The 15,926-nt window shown below is 34.6% G+C and overlaps 1 protein-coding gene and 3 long non-coding RNA genes across 10 annotated transcripts; 3 read left to right on the forward strand and 1 right to left on the reverse strand.

Annotated features, from left to right (window-relative positions):
- Positions 1-119: 119 nt before the first annotated feature.
- On the forward strand, positions 120-6,979 carry ArgRS (arginine--tRNA ligase-like protein). 7 transcript variants are annotated; one of them, XM_089852760.1, is made up of 15 exons: positions 120-182; positions 606-698; positions 826-984; positions 2,104-2,292; positions 2,355-2,626; positions 3,236-3,419; positions 3,493-3,622; positions 4,367-4,471; positions 4,536-4,714; positions 4,790-4,899; positions 5,610-5,715; positions 5,799-5,912; positions 6,278-6,336; positions 6,426-6,679; positions 6,822-6,979. In XM_089852760.1, the coding sequence occupies exons 2-15, from the start codon at positions 642-644 to the stop codon at positions 6,929-6,931; spliced, it is 2,028 nt and encodes a 675-aa protein (XP_089708886.1). In that variant the 5' UTR covers positions 120-182; positions 606-641; the 3' UTR covers positions 6,932-6,979. The 7 variants fall into 7 exon arrangements, with proteins under 7 accessions (XP_089708886.1, XP_089708885.1, XP_089708889.1 ...); XM_089852759.1 differs by having other exon boundaries at positions 132-182; positions 811-984; XM_089852763.1 differs by having other exon boundaries at positions 151-182; positions 613-698.
- Positions 6,980-7,432: 453 nt separating this feature from the next.
- Positions 7,433-11,301, forward strand: LOC149623629 (uncharacterized). Its single transcript, XR_016374796.1, has 3 exons — positions 7,433-7,617; positions 7,719-7,789; positions 10,222-11,301. It is a non-coding gene; the product is annotated as an uncharacterized LOC149623629 (long non-coding RNA).
- On the reverse strand, positions 9,975-11,717 carry LOC149623630 (uncharacterized). The gene is made up of 2 exons (XR_016374797.1): positions 11,334-11,717; positions 9,975-10,392 (listed from the first exon to the last, which is right to left on the reverse strand). It is a non-coding gene; the product is annotated as an uncharacterized LOC149623630 (long non-coding RNA).
- Positions 11,718-12,497: 780 nt separating this feature from the next.
- On the forward strand, positions 12,498-15,632 carry LOC149623631 (uncharacterized). The gene is made up of 6 exons (XR_016374787.1): positions 12,498-12,570; positions 13,303-13,457; positions 14,457-14,491; positions 14,844-14,891; positions 15,255-15,317; positions 15,376-15,632. It is a non-coding gene; the product is annotated as an uncharacterized LOC149623631 (long non-coding RNA).
- The last annotated feature ends 294 nt before the right edge of the window (positions 15,633-15,926 follow it).

The following is a 15,926-nucleotide window of genomic DNA, read 5'->3' on the forward strand; positions in this document are numbered from 1 at the left end:
GTGAAGGAAAATTATTATAATTATTATTTACAGGTTGTGGTATGTTCGAATTGTTCTCCCATTTTAACACTCCATGGCCATAAACTTCCAGGCAGCTTATTTCCTCTCCCAACCTTCTTCCCCGTTTTGCACGTCGTCTGCTACAAATTCTACTTATTAATTCCGCCGGTAAAAACGTGACGGTAAGTAATTAACTTATTTTCATTTAGATAAAGTAACGAGGGAATAATTAAATGGTTTTTATTTAGATACAAATTTAACCATTTATAATGTTAACGTATATTTAGTTCTTAGCGTAGGCCTAACATATGGTTGTAATAGAAAATTCGAGTGTTTAGAAAGAAGCCGAGGCTTACAAAATCGGTGCTGACATTGGCATTACACGTGGTTGGTAAGGACTGTCCCAGTCTCAGCTACCTCCAAGTAAGGACAGGGTTTAAAATTTCGCGTTAAAAGAAAAGAAAAATTATTTAAGCAAAGTATTACATAATTCTTTACTTTTAGTTTGGTTTCTACGCCTTATTTTGTGTCCAGCATATATAATCTTAAATTCCTTAGCATACCACTGTCAGTTAGAGTTAGCTACAAGGGAATTTATTTTGAAGTTTGCAGGTCATTTGGTTGAGTTTTAAACCAGAGAAATGTCTTCCTCACCTCAAAGTGAGCTCTCAGCATTCATTGCGAAGGCCGAGGCTGCTGTAAGTGTTTTTAATATGAGTTTATAATCATTCTAGTTACTAGTTAACTGTAACATATGTTAATTGTGGTAGTGTTAAAACAGACTAGAAATTTTACATAGAATGACACTAGTTTATTGTGTTTCAGGAAGCTGAAATATTATCCCTTAGTAAGGAATTAGAAATACTGAAAAAGATGAAGAATGGTGAAATTGTGGCAAATATTGATGATAAAGTTCCTGAAGAACTTGAAAAGTTAAAAACTGAAAATTCAAAGCTGAAGTACCAACTTGAAATTTTGAAAAAGGTAAGAGTCAGTTTTGATAAATTAATCTAGTTTACTTCTAGAATTTTTATCACATTATTATTTGAATTTTTTTTTTTGTTAAATTTGATCCTGTGTTTTAAACCTCAAAAGTCTTACGAGAGTGAACTTACATCTGAGCATTAATAAATAATCATTATAAATTTTCAAATAAACAAAATCCAATAACGGAAAGTTAAAAAATATTGCACTTAAATTGACTTATATTTGCTTAAATTAATCCACATGTTTAACTCATTGTATATTTACAACTTGGAAGATCCAGTTAAAATAAATTATTAAATATATTCCATGAAATTTTATTTTGCACTTCAATGCATATTTTTAAGACTAGGAGTATTGATACCATTTACACCAGGAGACCGAGCTACTTTGCAGTCAAAGTTCTGTATCAATAGCCTCGCCTCCTGGTGCAAATGGTATCAATCCTCCTAGTCTTAAAACTATGTACAGGGTTCGTACACGACCTGGAAAAGTCAGGGAAATTGAAAATGGGCCTAAAAGGTCAGGGAAAAGTCAGGGAAATTGAAAATGGGCCTTTAAAAGGTCAGGGAAAAGTCAGGGAAATTGAAAATGTGCCTAAAATGTCAGGGAAATGTCAGGGAAAAATATAATGGTGGGAAATTGATAGTCTGGATAACAGTATAAGGGTGACCAAAAAAAGTGTTGTCTGAGACTTGAGCAGAACCGCAAATTCGCGGAGCTCGCTTCGCTCGCTCCGGTTATTTATGATTTACTTATGGTTGAATTTAAACAAATTAATTGGCTTATCTTTATAACAATGACAACTCGTGCAAAACTGATTCGAGTGAATTTCGATTGGTTTTCATATATTTACGCCTTGTAAGTTAATGCATATGGTCTGGGAAACTTGTGGAATTTAGTCAGGGAAAACCTGGAAAAGTCAGGGAATTTCATTCCAAAAATTTTGTACGAACCCTGATGTATATATCTTGTTATTTCTCTGATTTTAAATTGACTCAAATTAAAATGTCACTTATTTTTCCTTCATTATTCTAAATGAATACCCAATAACTCTTAAGATTTTCGTCAAGAATTTAACCTATCCTGCATGTGTACTTAGTCTTATTTTGTTTCCAGAGTGTGCAAGATGAAGAAGGTAGAAGTGGTAATTGCATGGAGAACATCCGCCTGAGACTGAAAGCCCTGTTTACTGCCGCTATTCAAGCTGCTTTTCCAAATATTCCCAATCCACCAACATCTTTAGACCCGAGTACTCAAGATAAGTTTGGAGATTACCAATGTAACGCTGCCTTGCCCATCACCCAAGTAAGTATTGTTAAATTAATTGTAATTAAAGGTTCACGATTCGTTAAATCATTTTTTTTCAGATCCTCAAAGGACTTGGTACAAAAGTCTCTCCGCATGAAGTTGCGAAGCAAATTATTTCAAAGCTGCCTGAGACTGAAATAATAGAAAAAACGGAAATAGCGGGGCCAGGTTTTATCAATATCTTCTTGCAAAAACCTTACGTTGGAGCTCAAGTTGCTGAAATTATAACTAAGGGGGTTCGACCTCCCCCTGCCTTGGGTGGACGCAAAAGAGTACTCGTTGATTTTAGCTCCCCTAATGTTGCTAAAGAAATGCATGTGGGCCATTTACGGTGAGATGAATAATTATAATCTTCAATCTCAATCTTGTTTTGCTAAAATCATAAGAAAATAATATATAGCTCCCTATAAGTATGAAACGTAGTACATTTTCATACTACAGCATTTGCTCCCAAATTTGGCGCGCTTACGCTTTTACGCCCCGTGGGAGAAGTTTCGGTACTACGGGTAAAAGGGGGGCGAAACCGCCGCCGCCACCTAAGGTGTCCGCGAAAGGCACGATGGGCCAGGGAAATATCACCGCGCCCGTAGAGACTCTAGATGCTCCATACCTCGTACTAGTATAGGCGCTAGCCTCGTTCGTCAAAATCTCGCGCCATCTATTAATTTATTATGATAATTTTGACACGTACTTAATCAGTTATAATTATCATAATAATAACGTCTAGACCTTTAACCATTTAATTACAACATAAAATTTAAAAAATTTCTAAACAAATATTTTATCTTTTTAACGCTAAAAACTCTTAATAGTGGCATTAGAAACTTTTTACAAATTTCAATGGAAGAAAATGCTGTTTACATGGCTTAAATGGAGAGTTTCATACTTATAGGGAGCTATATATTATTTTCTTATGCTAAAATCTAATGTTTTTTTTTAGTTCCACTATTATTGGAGACGGAATTTGCAGGCTTCTAGAATTCATTGGTCACGATGTATTGAGAATAAATCACGTTGGTGATTGGGGGACGCAGTTTGGAATGTTGATTGCCCATTTAAGAGACAAGTTTCCTGATTATATGAATGTGTCACCTCCTATTGGAGATTTACAGGCATTTTACAAAGTATGATTTATTGATTGTATACTTTATTTAAATCTTAATGATGTACAGTTAATATTAATTATTTATTCTGCAGGAATCAAAGGTACGTTTTGATGAAGATGCTGACTTCAAACAGAGAGCGTATTCGTGTGTTGTGGAGTTGCAGAGTTTTAAACCTGAGATAATTAAAGCTTGGAATCTAATTTGCGACGTATCTAGGAAGGGTAATTACTTATTTTATTTAAAATGTTGTATATTACATAGAGATGCGCCCGAGGGGTCGGACGTTCTGCATTTTAGTGTACGGGATTTTGAGATTTCAAGATTTTAGAAATCTGGAAATCTAGTCCAAGATTTTAAGATTTCGGGATTTTAAAGGAGATTTTTAGATTTTGAACGCGATTTTCAGATTTTGAAGAAGATTTGGGATTTTGAAGGAGATTTTCAGATTTTGAAGGAGATTTCGGATTTTGAAGGAGATTTCGGGATTTTGAAGGAGATTTTCAGATTTCGAGGAGATTTTCGGATTTCGAGGAGATTTTCGGATTTCGAGGAGATTTTCTGATTTTGATATTTTAGGATGAGATTTCGGGATTTTACGTTAAGATTTTGGGATTTCTAGATTTTAATATGAGATTTCGGGATTTTCAGATTTTAAAATAGGGATTTCGGAATTTTCAGATTTTAAGGTAGGGATTTTGGGATTTCTAGATTTTGACGTGAGATTTTAAAATTTTCAGATTTTGACGTGAGATTTTAAAATTTTCAAATTTTGACGTGAGATTTTAAGATTTTTAGATTTTGACGTGAGATTTCGGGATTTCGAGATTTTCGAGGGAGATTTTAAACAGATTTCAAACGAAGTGTACGGGATTTTGACAAACGTCCGACCCCTCGGATGCGCCTATAGAATTTCCTCAGTCATCTTCAGGAATAATAATTAATTATATTATTAATTACCGTTTCAGAATTCTCAAAAATTTACCAGAGGTTTGATGTCAGAATTACAGAACGGGGGGAATCATTCTATCAGAATCGAATGCAAGCGGTGGTCGAAGATTTGGAGAAAAAAGGTAATTAAATTCCGGGTGCAAAGGGAATTTAAAATATAAAGAAGATTATATAAATTTTTAACAGGGCTTCTAATTGAAGAAGACGGGAGAAAGATCATGTTCGCTGATGGCATTGCCATACCTTTAACTGTAGTTAAATCAGACGGTGGTTTCACCTATGATACATCAGATATGGCGGCGATAAAGCATAGACTAGAGGAAGAAAAAGCCGACTGGCTCATTTACGTTGTTGATGCTGGACAGGCAAATATGAAATGAAATATGAAGAAGCTTACGTGGACAGCAAAAACAATTTAATTTAACGATTATTCTTAACAGGCTCTACACTTTCAAACTATATTTGCTTGCGCGCATAAAGCGGGGATATATGACCCTGCAAGACATCGTGTCGAACATGTTGGGTTTGGTGTGGTTTTGGGAGAAGACAAGTAAGTAATGGTTTAAAAAAAGGACCCAAGTTGAAAAGGAAAAGTATTAAAAAACGATAAATTTTGATAGTTTTATAATTTAAATACTATAAAACTTGAAAATTGGCCTTATTCCTGATCAACGCCACCGAGGCGTAGCGGCGACTTTTGGAACTATAATAATACGGTAGCCAATTACAGGTGGCGCTGGAGTTGATGTACTCTGATGGAGATCTGTTATTTTCTATGTTTTGATTATTACCGCTTCAACTTCATAAATCATGTTTTAACTAATTATTATTAACCTAATAATCTCCAAATAGACCAAAATCGAATGAAAACTTACTCCGAAAGTCTTATTTCATAATATTAGACAGAATAAGAAAGGTAAAATCAACTTTTAATACTTTTGAAACCATATCGCTTGTTAAGCCTTGGCTATTCACATGATTCAAAATAGAGAAAATAACAGATCTCCATCAGAGTCCATCGACTCCAGCGCCACCTGTAATTGGCTACCGTATTATTATAGTTCCAAAAGTCTCCGCTACGCCTCGGTGGCGTTGATCGGGAATAAGGCCAATTTAGCCTGATAAGTTAGCTTTATTTTTGTAAAATCGCAAATATGTGTTTAAAAACTAAATATCGCCATCTGGTGGAAACATCTGTAACTAGCAACTTTCATAGTTTAATTCGTTTTTTAATTTTTTTATTCGCGTTTAATTTGACAGAAAGAAATTTAAAACTCGTTCAGGCGATACTGTAAGGCTTCTCGATTTGTTAGATGAAGGTTTGAACAGAGCTCGACAAAAACTGGAAGAAAAAGAACGAGACAAAGTAAGTGGTTACAGTTCTCTCGCCACTAACAACTATTTACTTAGTTTCATTAATTATAAGATTTACGCAACAAATTTAATTAGGTTTTAAGTCCAGAAGAACTGAAAGCCGCGCAAGAATCAGTGGCTTATGGTTGCATAAAATACGCTGATCTGTCACACAATAGAAATCATGATTATGTCTTCTCCTTTGATAGGGTAAATTTAATTAATGTTAAAGGGTCTGCAAAGAAGGCATCGGCGGGTGGGTAAAAATTATTTGAAATACGTCACAGACATCACGTGATGCCAAGATACAAGGCTCCTCATAGAGTAGAACTGGACATCTAGTCCTTGTTTTTCGCGAGATTGCAGCGCCAATTCCATGAAGTGGTAGTTTTCGAAATAAAACGAACCAAGTTTCTTTGAACCACGCCCCTCCTTGGTCACGTGCCTCTGACGTATTTCAAATAATTTTTACCCACCCGCCGATGCCTTCTTTACAGTCCCTTTAAGCATCATAAACCTAAGTATGGGTAGAAAGAGCGCACATTCTTTATAAAAGAGTTTTTGTCTTGTTCCAGATGCTTGATGATAGAGGGAACACTGCTGTATATTTACTATACGCCCTAACTAGAATTAGGTAAGTGTCTTTAATGAGAGATTTACTGTGACTTAGCAGATTCACCAGATAAGTTACACTTACACACTATGGTTAATTTTTTTTTTTAGGTCAATTGCCAGAAACGCGAATGTCGATCACTCCGCTTTATTAGAGGAAGCCAAAAAGGGTTCCGTTAGCATTAGTCTCGATCATCCTAAAGAATGGGCTTTAGCCAAATTCATTGTGAAATTCCCCGAAATTATCACTTCAGTGGCCGATGACTTATACCTACACACTTTGTGCGAATATTTGTACGAATTATCAACATACTTCTCCGATTTCTACAACAGTTGTTATTGTATTGAAAAGGACCAACAAACTGGTAAGAGTAGTTCTTGGAGCTTGCGCTTGCCTGTTGCAATTTGTTAATGATATACCCGCCTATGATATTTTGCGAGAGATTCTATTGTCGCGATAGATTCATTAAAGTTAGATAATTAATTAGTTAGTTTTGTTTATTCTAGGTTCAATATTGAGAATTCACAAAGGTAGACTTCTATTGTGCGAAGCTACAGCGGCACTGATGATGGCCGGATTTGGAATATTAGGTATTAGACCTGTTGAAAAAATGTAATGTAATATTAATTTGGTGAAAAATAAACTTATGACTCATTTAATTTTATTTATGTCAAACCAAGTTTAAATCATTAAATTATATTCAGACATGGATTTTGGCCTCAATACACTTATTATTGCGCGAAATTAAAAATCTTTAGCTTCAATAGGCCTATATTAAAAATAAAAATTATAGTTTGAGGAAATTCAATAATTCAGCTTTTAAAGGTGATTTATTTTCCAATGGTTCAAATCTCTTGAATTTTTAAACAATTGTATGTTTAAATTAAATTATATGTCTTGAGGATACAGTCCCTTGCTAAAAACGGATGACAACCTTGAACGCACCAAAAAGTAGGTATTCTTCAAATCCTATGTTAAACCACCCTAATTTGCATATTTTTAACATGGAAATTCAAAAAAACCTGTCTCTCGGTGCGTACCCGCTTAATCAACATTATAACCAAACCGGTGGAACTTGGAAACCTGGCAAACCCTCACTAATGTGTCGGCTGCTTAAGCCACAGTGTCTGTTCCCTACGTTTCTGTTCTTCTCTATAGTGAATAATATGTTAAATTTTTGTAATTGTGAGAAAAAAACTTGAAAAGTAAGTTTTTGAATACTTTTAGCTTTAAAGTGTGAAATTACTGACGAAATGGTTTAATTATCTAACAAAAATAAAACCAAAGATAATTTTATTTAAGGTGGGTACAATTAAATATTTGATTCGGGTAAGATTGGTGAGTGGCGCCATCTATGCGCCTGTTATGCTTGGAGAGAAATTTAACGCCATTTTTATTTTAAGTATCACCACGCACGAGGAGAGGTGGAAAATGGATCAAGGCTGGTTACGCTTAGGAAAACAACATGGATTTGGTAAATTATTAAGGCTTTTATTACAATTTTTAAGTAAAAAGGCCGGTTAATTAAGTTTACAGTAAATCATTGGGTTGAAACTGAAAAACTGTGCTAAGGCGGGGATCTGAACTGTGTAGTGAAAGCATGGTTAGGCTTAGGTAAGCCGAGGGTTAGGAAATGTATGGTGCAAGGAGGCAACTTGGCTATGGATGATTTTTTTTGGTAATTTCAAGTTTTGAAAGCGTTTAAGGACATTTAGAATTTTCTGTTTTAATTTGGCTTCTTATAGTATATGGAACGGTGAAATTTTAATGGTTTTGAGTTTGGAGAGATTAGTAAATTGGGACAACTTATGTAGATTTAGAAATCTATCGAGTAATATTTAGAATGTTAGACCAGTCGCTATTTGGGAAGCCAACAAATTATTTTTGAATTAATTCTTAATTTGGGGCACCATATTCAGGCGAGCCTTTAAAAGAGCCTCCCTTTAACTGTTTCTTTGGAATAGATTTGATTATTTATTTTAAATCGTATTAGATTCGACAGATTTATCCGTTTCTAAATGAGCAATTCACGGTCGATTCTGTGAGAAATTATTTTGTTAGTCTGGTTAGCTAGCTTCGCAATCTGGCATGGCTTTTGTGAATGCTGTATATATTTTAGCTTTGCATCTATTATTGGCAAAATGGTACACATTAATAATTAGGTCTTTAACCCATATGTAATTTCATACTTAATTCAGTACCACATTTCAAATAAGAATCTCAGTACAAAAAGTATTTACGCAACACATGGAACATTTTAGGCAGTTCGTGCGTAGAAATGATTCAAGATTATTAATAATTCAAGTAGTATTGATCAAGCTTTTAACCCCCTTTTGCAATTCCATATTAAATTTAGGATTACATTTTAAGGGAATCTCATTAGGAAAACTATTTAAGTATCGCGTTTAAATTGGGCATTGCCGTAGAAATAATTCAAGTATCGGTAGTTTAAATTTTTTTAAATATTTTCTCTAGCATTTCTGCATCCCTTTATTTAATTTAGAGGAGAAAGCGCTTGGCGGGCCCGTTGAGGGTTTTATGCTAGGATCTTAATAAATATATTTAATTATTTTGTAGGTAAAAGGCTGCGCATATGCCTTCTCCTTTAAAATTAATTATAGAGAGGATCTTAAGCTATTTAAGACAAGGCTTAGATTTTTATTTCTACAAGTATGAGATTCCCTTCCCAGTATTTAGGTATCGAAGCCGTGTTTACACGAGAAACTTTGAAAGGACAAAACGTAACACTTTGCTGTTAATACCAGATATCTTTTATAAGAAAATCCAATCACTATTTTTGAAAATGGGTTAGACCTTTTCAGAACGGTTTCAAAGTGTCTCATGTAAACGCGACTTTAGTTTATGGTTTTTAAATATTTAATTTTAGAAGAGAAAGCTCCTTGACGGCCCTTTGAGGGTTTTATGCTAGGATATTAATAAATTAATAATTATGATGTAGGTAAAAGGCTGGTCATACGCCTTCTCTTTTAAAAATAATGAATTTAGTCAGGATTTAAGACAAGGCTTAGGTTATTTTATAGGTTGCTCATACGCATTCTCCTTTAAAGTTTATCAGGATTTTAATCAAGTTTATCACAAGGGTTAGGACATAACATTCCCATCCCCGTGTTAGGTGTTTAGTTTACAGTGATGCATGTACCATTTTTGCCAAATAGGAATTTCTTTTCAGCAGAAACATCTCGCATACTTCAAGTGGATTTTCATTAGAAATCCCATACTTAGGACGAAGTTTCCTGGTTTTGGGCGTTCTACAGCGGGCCTCTGTTTAAATTTTACGTTTCCCGAATTGACCCAGGGACTTGTAAAATTTAAATTGGGCTCGCAAGGCTTACTTTGGGGGTGGTAGCTAAGTTTTAATAAAAAAGTTTCGTTACTATGGAAGGTACAAAAACATAAGAAAAACACTTGGGATAGTTTTTTTGAACATTTTTTATGCTTTTTATTATAAAATTTTTGTATTTTTATTAAAATTTGCTTATTTTTTATAATTTTTAATAAAATAAATTTAGTATTATATTTTTGATGTTTTTATTATTTGTAAATAAAAGGGTCAAAAAAATAGGCTGTTTAAAAATAATATTTTTAGAAAAAAAATGAACCTTCCCCCTTATTGAAAAAATGCAAAGAAAACAGAGAAAGTGGTTTAAGGAGAAATTTATTTGTTGCAAAAGAAAAAAAAGCTAAGTGTTTACAAAAATTTTCAACAAGAAAAATATTGAAAGGGTTTGGTAAATTAAAATTTGAGCGTAAAAATAAATTAAGTAGTTGCAAATAAAATTAGAACTAAAAGTTAAATTAAGTAGTTACAAATCTTCCCGTTTAAAAAAGTTAAATATTTTGCGTTTAATATCTTCTTTCTTCCATGTTCGGTAATCTTCTAAGTAGCTTTGGAAGTCATCTTAGAGAGTGATAGCATGTCCAAATCAGCTTGAAATCCGAGAGAGATGTCATCTGGAATGATGGTCTGCGAAGGAATTCCCAAGTCTATGCAAAGCATCAACTATGTGACATCTCCGAATGACCAGCAACAGAAAAATCCGATAAAGTCAATCGCATCTATAAACGAAAATATATTAATAACAAATATTAGGACAATGCCTAATTAAAAAGTCCATACTAAAACAAGGGGCGGATCCTTATTTCAGTAACGTGCTACCATAAATTAAAAACTTAGGCACCAGCTAAATGCGCATTGTAAATTTGTTAAGCCTTGTCCAAATTAAAGTTAATCTCGTGGCCGTGTCTTATTGTTAAATTACTATTAAATTAACTTAATTCGCAAAAATAATACAGTAACAATTAACTCTCCCTCTTTTATTTTTGAAATCTATTTCATAAAAATCAAAAGATTAAAATCTTTCCATAACTAAGCCTCATTGTAAATCGATAGACTTTTCAGGTTCACCCAAAAACATAGCGTGGCTACTGTATTATTTTAGATTGCCTAAAATAGCGTTATACTACCATTAATGAAACCTTAGCGAAGCTAAATGCGCATTGTAAATTTATTAAGCCTTGTCCAAATTGAGTTAACCTCGTGGTCGTGTCTTATCGGAAAATTACTATTAAATTAACTTAATTCTCAAAAATAATAACAGTAACAATTAACTCACCCTCTTTCATTTATGCAATTTATTTCATTAAAATTAAAAGATTAAAATCTTTCCATAACTAAGCCTCATTGTAAATCGATACTTTTCAGGTTCACCCAAAAATAAAGCGTGGCTACTGTATTATTTTAGATTACCTAAAATAGTGATATACTACCATTAATAAAACCTTAGCGAAGCTAATGCGCATTGTAAATTTATTAAGCCTTGTCCAAATTAAAGTTAACCTCGTGGTCGTGTCTTATTGTAAAATTACTATTATTATTGCAACAAATAACTATAATTTAGTAATAATTAACTCTCCCTCTTTCACTTAAGCAATTTAATTCTTTAAAATAATAAACCGTGGTGAAGATGGCTTTGGATTATTCAAAGATTAACACTTACGGTATTAGGCATACAGAATTGGGTTGATTCCAACGTGGCAGCGCTTCGTTGATTCCAAAAGAACATTCAATGGTGGCAAGAGCTCGAGAGTCCGTGTTGATTCCTTGAAGACGCTCAGAGAAATGGCGGAGCGTCAACGAAAGGCGTGATTCTTTGTATCAAATGACTTCAAAATCCAAGAACACGTGCTTTTTGAAGAGCCGGGTGAGAAACGATCTGCACTCCACGATGCCGATAAGAGAAAGAACCGTGAGCTGGCTATTCGTTAGCTTCTAGCTTCCAACGTCGAGGGGGCGCTGTGTGCGCACAAAGATGCGTCATTAATTTGGCTCGAAATTTCAAATACTGATAGGCCTAATTTCATTTCATTTCATTTTATATACATGTTAATGCATACCTAAGGCCTATATAATTATTAAAGCAATGAATTAAATGGTTTTCAAACTTGCCGCGCGGCGGTCACGTGACTCTGACGTCATGCCGCGTGACTATGACGTCACGGTCACGTGACTGACGTCATGCCGCGTGACCAGCGCGTGACTATGACGTCACGGTCACGTGATGCACGTGACTCTGACGTCATACCACGAGACCGCCGCGTGCTTATGACGTCATGTCACGTGATCACCGCGTGACTATGACGTCACGGTCACGTGACTCTGATGTCATGCCACGTGACTACCGCGTGACTATGATGTCATTCCACGTGACTCTGACGTCATGCCACTTGACCACTGCGTGACTATGACGTCGTGCCATGTGACCATGACGTCATAGTTACGTGCCTCTGACGTCATAGTCACGTGACCGTGACGTCATAGTCACGTGACCGTGACATCATAGGTCACGTGACCGCGTGCAAAGTTTGAAATCCAGAGGTTCATATCCCTGAAGTTCACAATATACTTTATTGAACCCAATCAAAAGGTATATAAATGGGAACCACGTTAGACTTAGATGAATTAAATAGCAATTTAATGGTTCATGTCAGTAAATCGGTAACTTATGAAGTATTACGTATATGGCCGATTCTAGAATACATTTATAAAATTAATGTTAGTGTTGCGTTATTATGTTTTTGCTCTATTAAGTTGAGAAAGCAAGTTAAATAATTGCAATATAGTGGGTCTAATTCAGAGCGTATCATCTATAAACCCCTGATACCAAGCTTCTATACTACAGCAACTGACGATAATTAGTAAGCTTATAAATAAAAATGATGTTATCACCCAGAATTGTAAGTATTAATGCAAATTTTTATTTTGAAATATATTACATTTTATACATTCGGTTTTATAAAATAATAAAATCATTTATATGTTACGTTAAGATCCTGCAAATAAACAATAATTCTTTTACTAACAAATTTTAGCGACTTCAAATACAATGTTTTTCCATCTTGCATGTAAAATGGAGATTAGGATGAATACCCTACCATCAGGCTGATGGTTCTCTTGGCATTTTCTTTTCCTGAAAGGGAGTAGAAAGCAAACATGGTTTTATAAGAAGGTGAATTTAATTCATGGTATCTGTTAAAACATTATCAGCATTTCTCATTAAAGAATTACATTCAATAATAAACGAGACAAATAGCTCATCAAAACATAATAAGAATAGTTCTTTGAATTTCCATTAAGTCATACCATACTCTTGATACTTACGGGTGGATATAATTTCCTGGTTTGGGTTGCGTTGACTCTGCAAGAAGCAACGTCTTTGAAAACCCTAAGAGGTAACGGTTTATTCACCTTAATTCTCGAATTCGGAGAAATTCCCTGGATGTTTCACCAAGTTTCAATGCACTTGTAAATCTTACAATTACTAGAAGAATCGGCAAATATAATTTAATTATCCACTTCACCTTCCCTTTAAGAAATTGCGTGCAATGACTTCGATGACGAAATAAAACTTTAGTTAATTGCGGTGTTCTTTGGTTTATTATACGGTTTTTAAAGTCGCTTCCTTTCAGCGATGATTATGTACTTTACTAAAAAGTATATAACCTTAACCACCTTGGAAAGAAAACAAGCTTTCCATAAGTGAAAATGCGCAACTCCACTTTGCTCGTCGCTGTTTGGTTCGCTTTCATGGTGACTGTTCTTCTAGTTTCGGGTCAAAGCCCAAGTAAGAACAAATTTCTTTTTGACATCTTATATTCTTATAGAGAAAATACCGCACTTAATTTTTACATTAAGAAAGAAAAGACTTAATTGGGTTTTCTGTATGTCTAGACTTTTAGTAACGCAGTGATAGCGTTTAGTTTGTAAAACATAATTAGTAATAACATTTAACAAGCTTACCCTTTCCGGTATCTTTTCGCTCAATCACTGCCCCATGCAGTGGATCACTCTTCAGCTACGGTTTAAATATTTTAACAAATGCTTATGCTATGTTTCATAAGCATGACACTAACTATAGCCTTATTGAAAGCTATAGTTCGAGAACGATGCGAAAATTGCCTACATAGCATTTAGCACGGACTTACATAGCAAATGGACCTAGCGTTGCCCGTCGGGACATTTTTAAACCCGCCATTTTAAAAGATGGCGGAAAATTGACCCCCAAAGGCCATAAAGCAAGTCTGTAGGACATAGCGAACCAATATCCTAAATATTAGGGAAATCGGTTGAAACGCGCAGACGTTATCCTATAAAGAAGATTTTTTTACATTTATAGTCGCCATTTTAAACGATGGCGGCAAATTGATCCCCAAAAGCCATAAAACCCGTCTAGAGGATATATAGGGAACCAGTTTACTAAATATTAAAGAAATCTATTGAAATGCACGGACGTTATTCCATAAAGAAGGTGTAGGTAACATTTATGGTCGCCATTTCCCAAGATGGCGCAGGATTGGAAAACTCTTTCTTAGTGCGCGCCTACTACTTAAGACTAACGTCCCTGCAAAATTTGAGCCTTCTAGGCAAAGCGGTTTGGGCTGGGCCTTGATTATCATTCAGTCAATCAGAACTTTGGCTTATATCAGAAGTCCATAACCCCCTTAGTATGATGGACTCCTGCTTATATAGATATAAATAGATAGCTTCATTCGTAACATAATATTATCAGAAGCGGATAAGAGGAGGTTTAATTATAGGCTTCTGATATTATGTTCCGTTATAGCGACTACCAGAGCACCTGGACCAGATTTCCATGGGGTGAGCGTTACTTTTAATTATTAGTTGGTTAAAAGTAGGGCATTATATAAATGAGCTTTTAACAAGATATAATATAATGTACAACATCATTAGAGCCATATAAACTATAGTATAGAAAAAGGTAAATATTTACCCTTTCTAAGGTGGGTTCAGCTATAGCTAGAAACAAGGGTCCAGGGAACGCGGCGCGGGTTGTGTTTTCAATTTCTAGAAAATTTAAATCACGCGACAGAAGCTCGTGTTTACCTTCTGCTTGTCGATTTTTATGCTAATTAGGTTGTTTTTCAAATTGAGATCTGAAACCTCCTCAAGTTTTTTGCAGTATGATGGTATTATATTCCGATTTTTGCAGTGTTACGATTCTTTTGACAACTGTACCGTCAGACTGCAATCGGCATCGGTAAGTTCGCCAACTTATCATGATTCTTAAAATTGAAGACCACTACTTATTACCATAAGTTCATAAAATATGTTCCATAAGTTTGTCACTGGTTACTGAGAGCTTGTCGTTTAGTGACGTAGGTCATAGATTCTCGTAAAGCGACGCCTGGTGAGGCGCTATCAAAGACTTGGTACAGACTAAATAGGAAGATGGGCTGCAAAACTAACCGAGTGTAGTCAATTCTCGCGTCGTTCCTGAACTAAGTCTCTAGCATTACGAAGTATATGAAGTGTCATACTTATGGAACATATCTTATAAAGTTATGTTATTATGCATGGTCCAATTAACGTCCTTTAAATATTTGCGTTATTTATATTTAAGTACATGCAAAGACCTGTCAAAATGAGAAGCATGACGAATAACTGCATATGGGGACTGTTCTTGGTAAGAATCAAGTTGTAGCTCTATAACTTCTGTATGTTTAATTACGCGTCATATTTAGTGCGTCAAAGGCATTCTGAGGTCAAACACTTGGAGTCAACCCAACTTTGGCTAAGGGTAAAAACTTTCAAAAACCACAACAATGAATCGAAACAATGAAAATACTTCAAATTCATTCAATTTAGTTTAATTATTATCCAAATAGTTCAGCATCAGTTTTCAATGTATTTCAAATATCAAACTTCAAATAAATTTAACGATTTTTATGTTATTCTGAAATTTTGTAGCTCATCAAAATAAAATATCATATTACCAAGCTTTAATTAATTATTGATTATTTATGTTTTAGCTTATCTATACATTTTCCAGATATTTTCCTTAATTAGGTCACTTCCTATATTTTGTAATAATGAAGCCTTAATTAGAGGCAGCTATACTTACGAGTTTTCAGTCCATTTTAATGAGTCTGCGCAAAACTTCGTAAAAAGTGAAACTTCTCGCGTGTTACAGAAGCTTATAGCTTCCGCAACTTGTGTATAATATACCAGAAGCTCCCCTCCTTTTCTATTGTTCTATAGAAAGTTAGCAACTACATATTTTGTAATATAACCT

This window comes from Phalangium opilio, unplaced genomic scaffold (assembly GCF_054372755.1).
Source record: "Phalangium opilio isolate 3A_F unplaced genomic scaffold, DU_Popi_V2 ptg000113l_1, whole genome shotgun sequence".
NCBI classification, from domain to species: Eukaryota; Metazoa; Arthropoda; class Arachnida; order Opiliones; family Phalangiidae; genus Phalangium; species Phalangium opilio.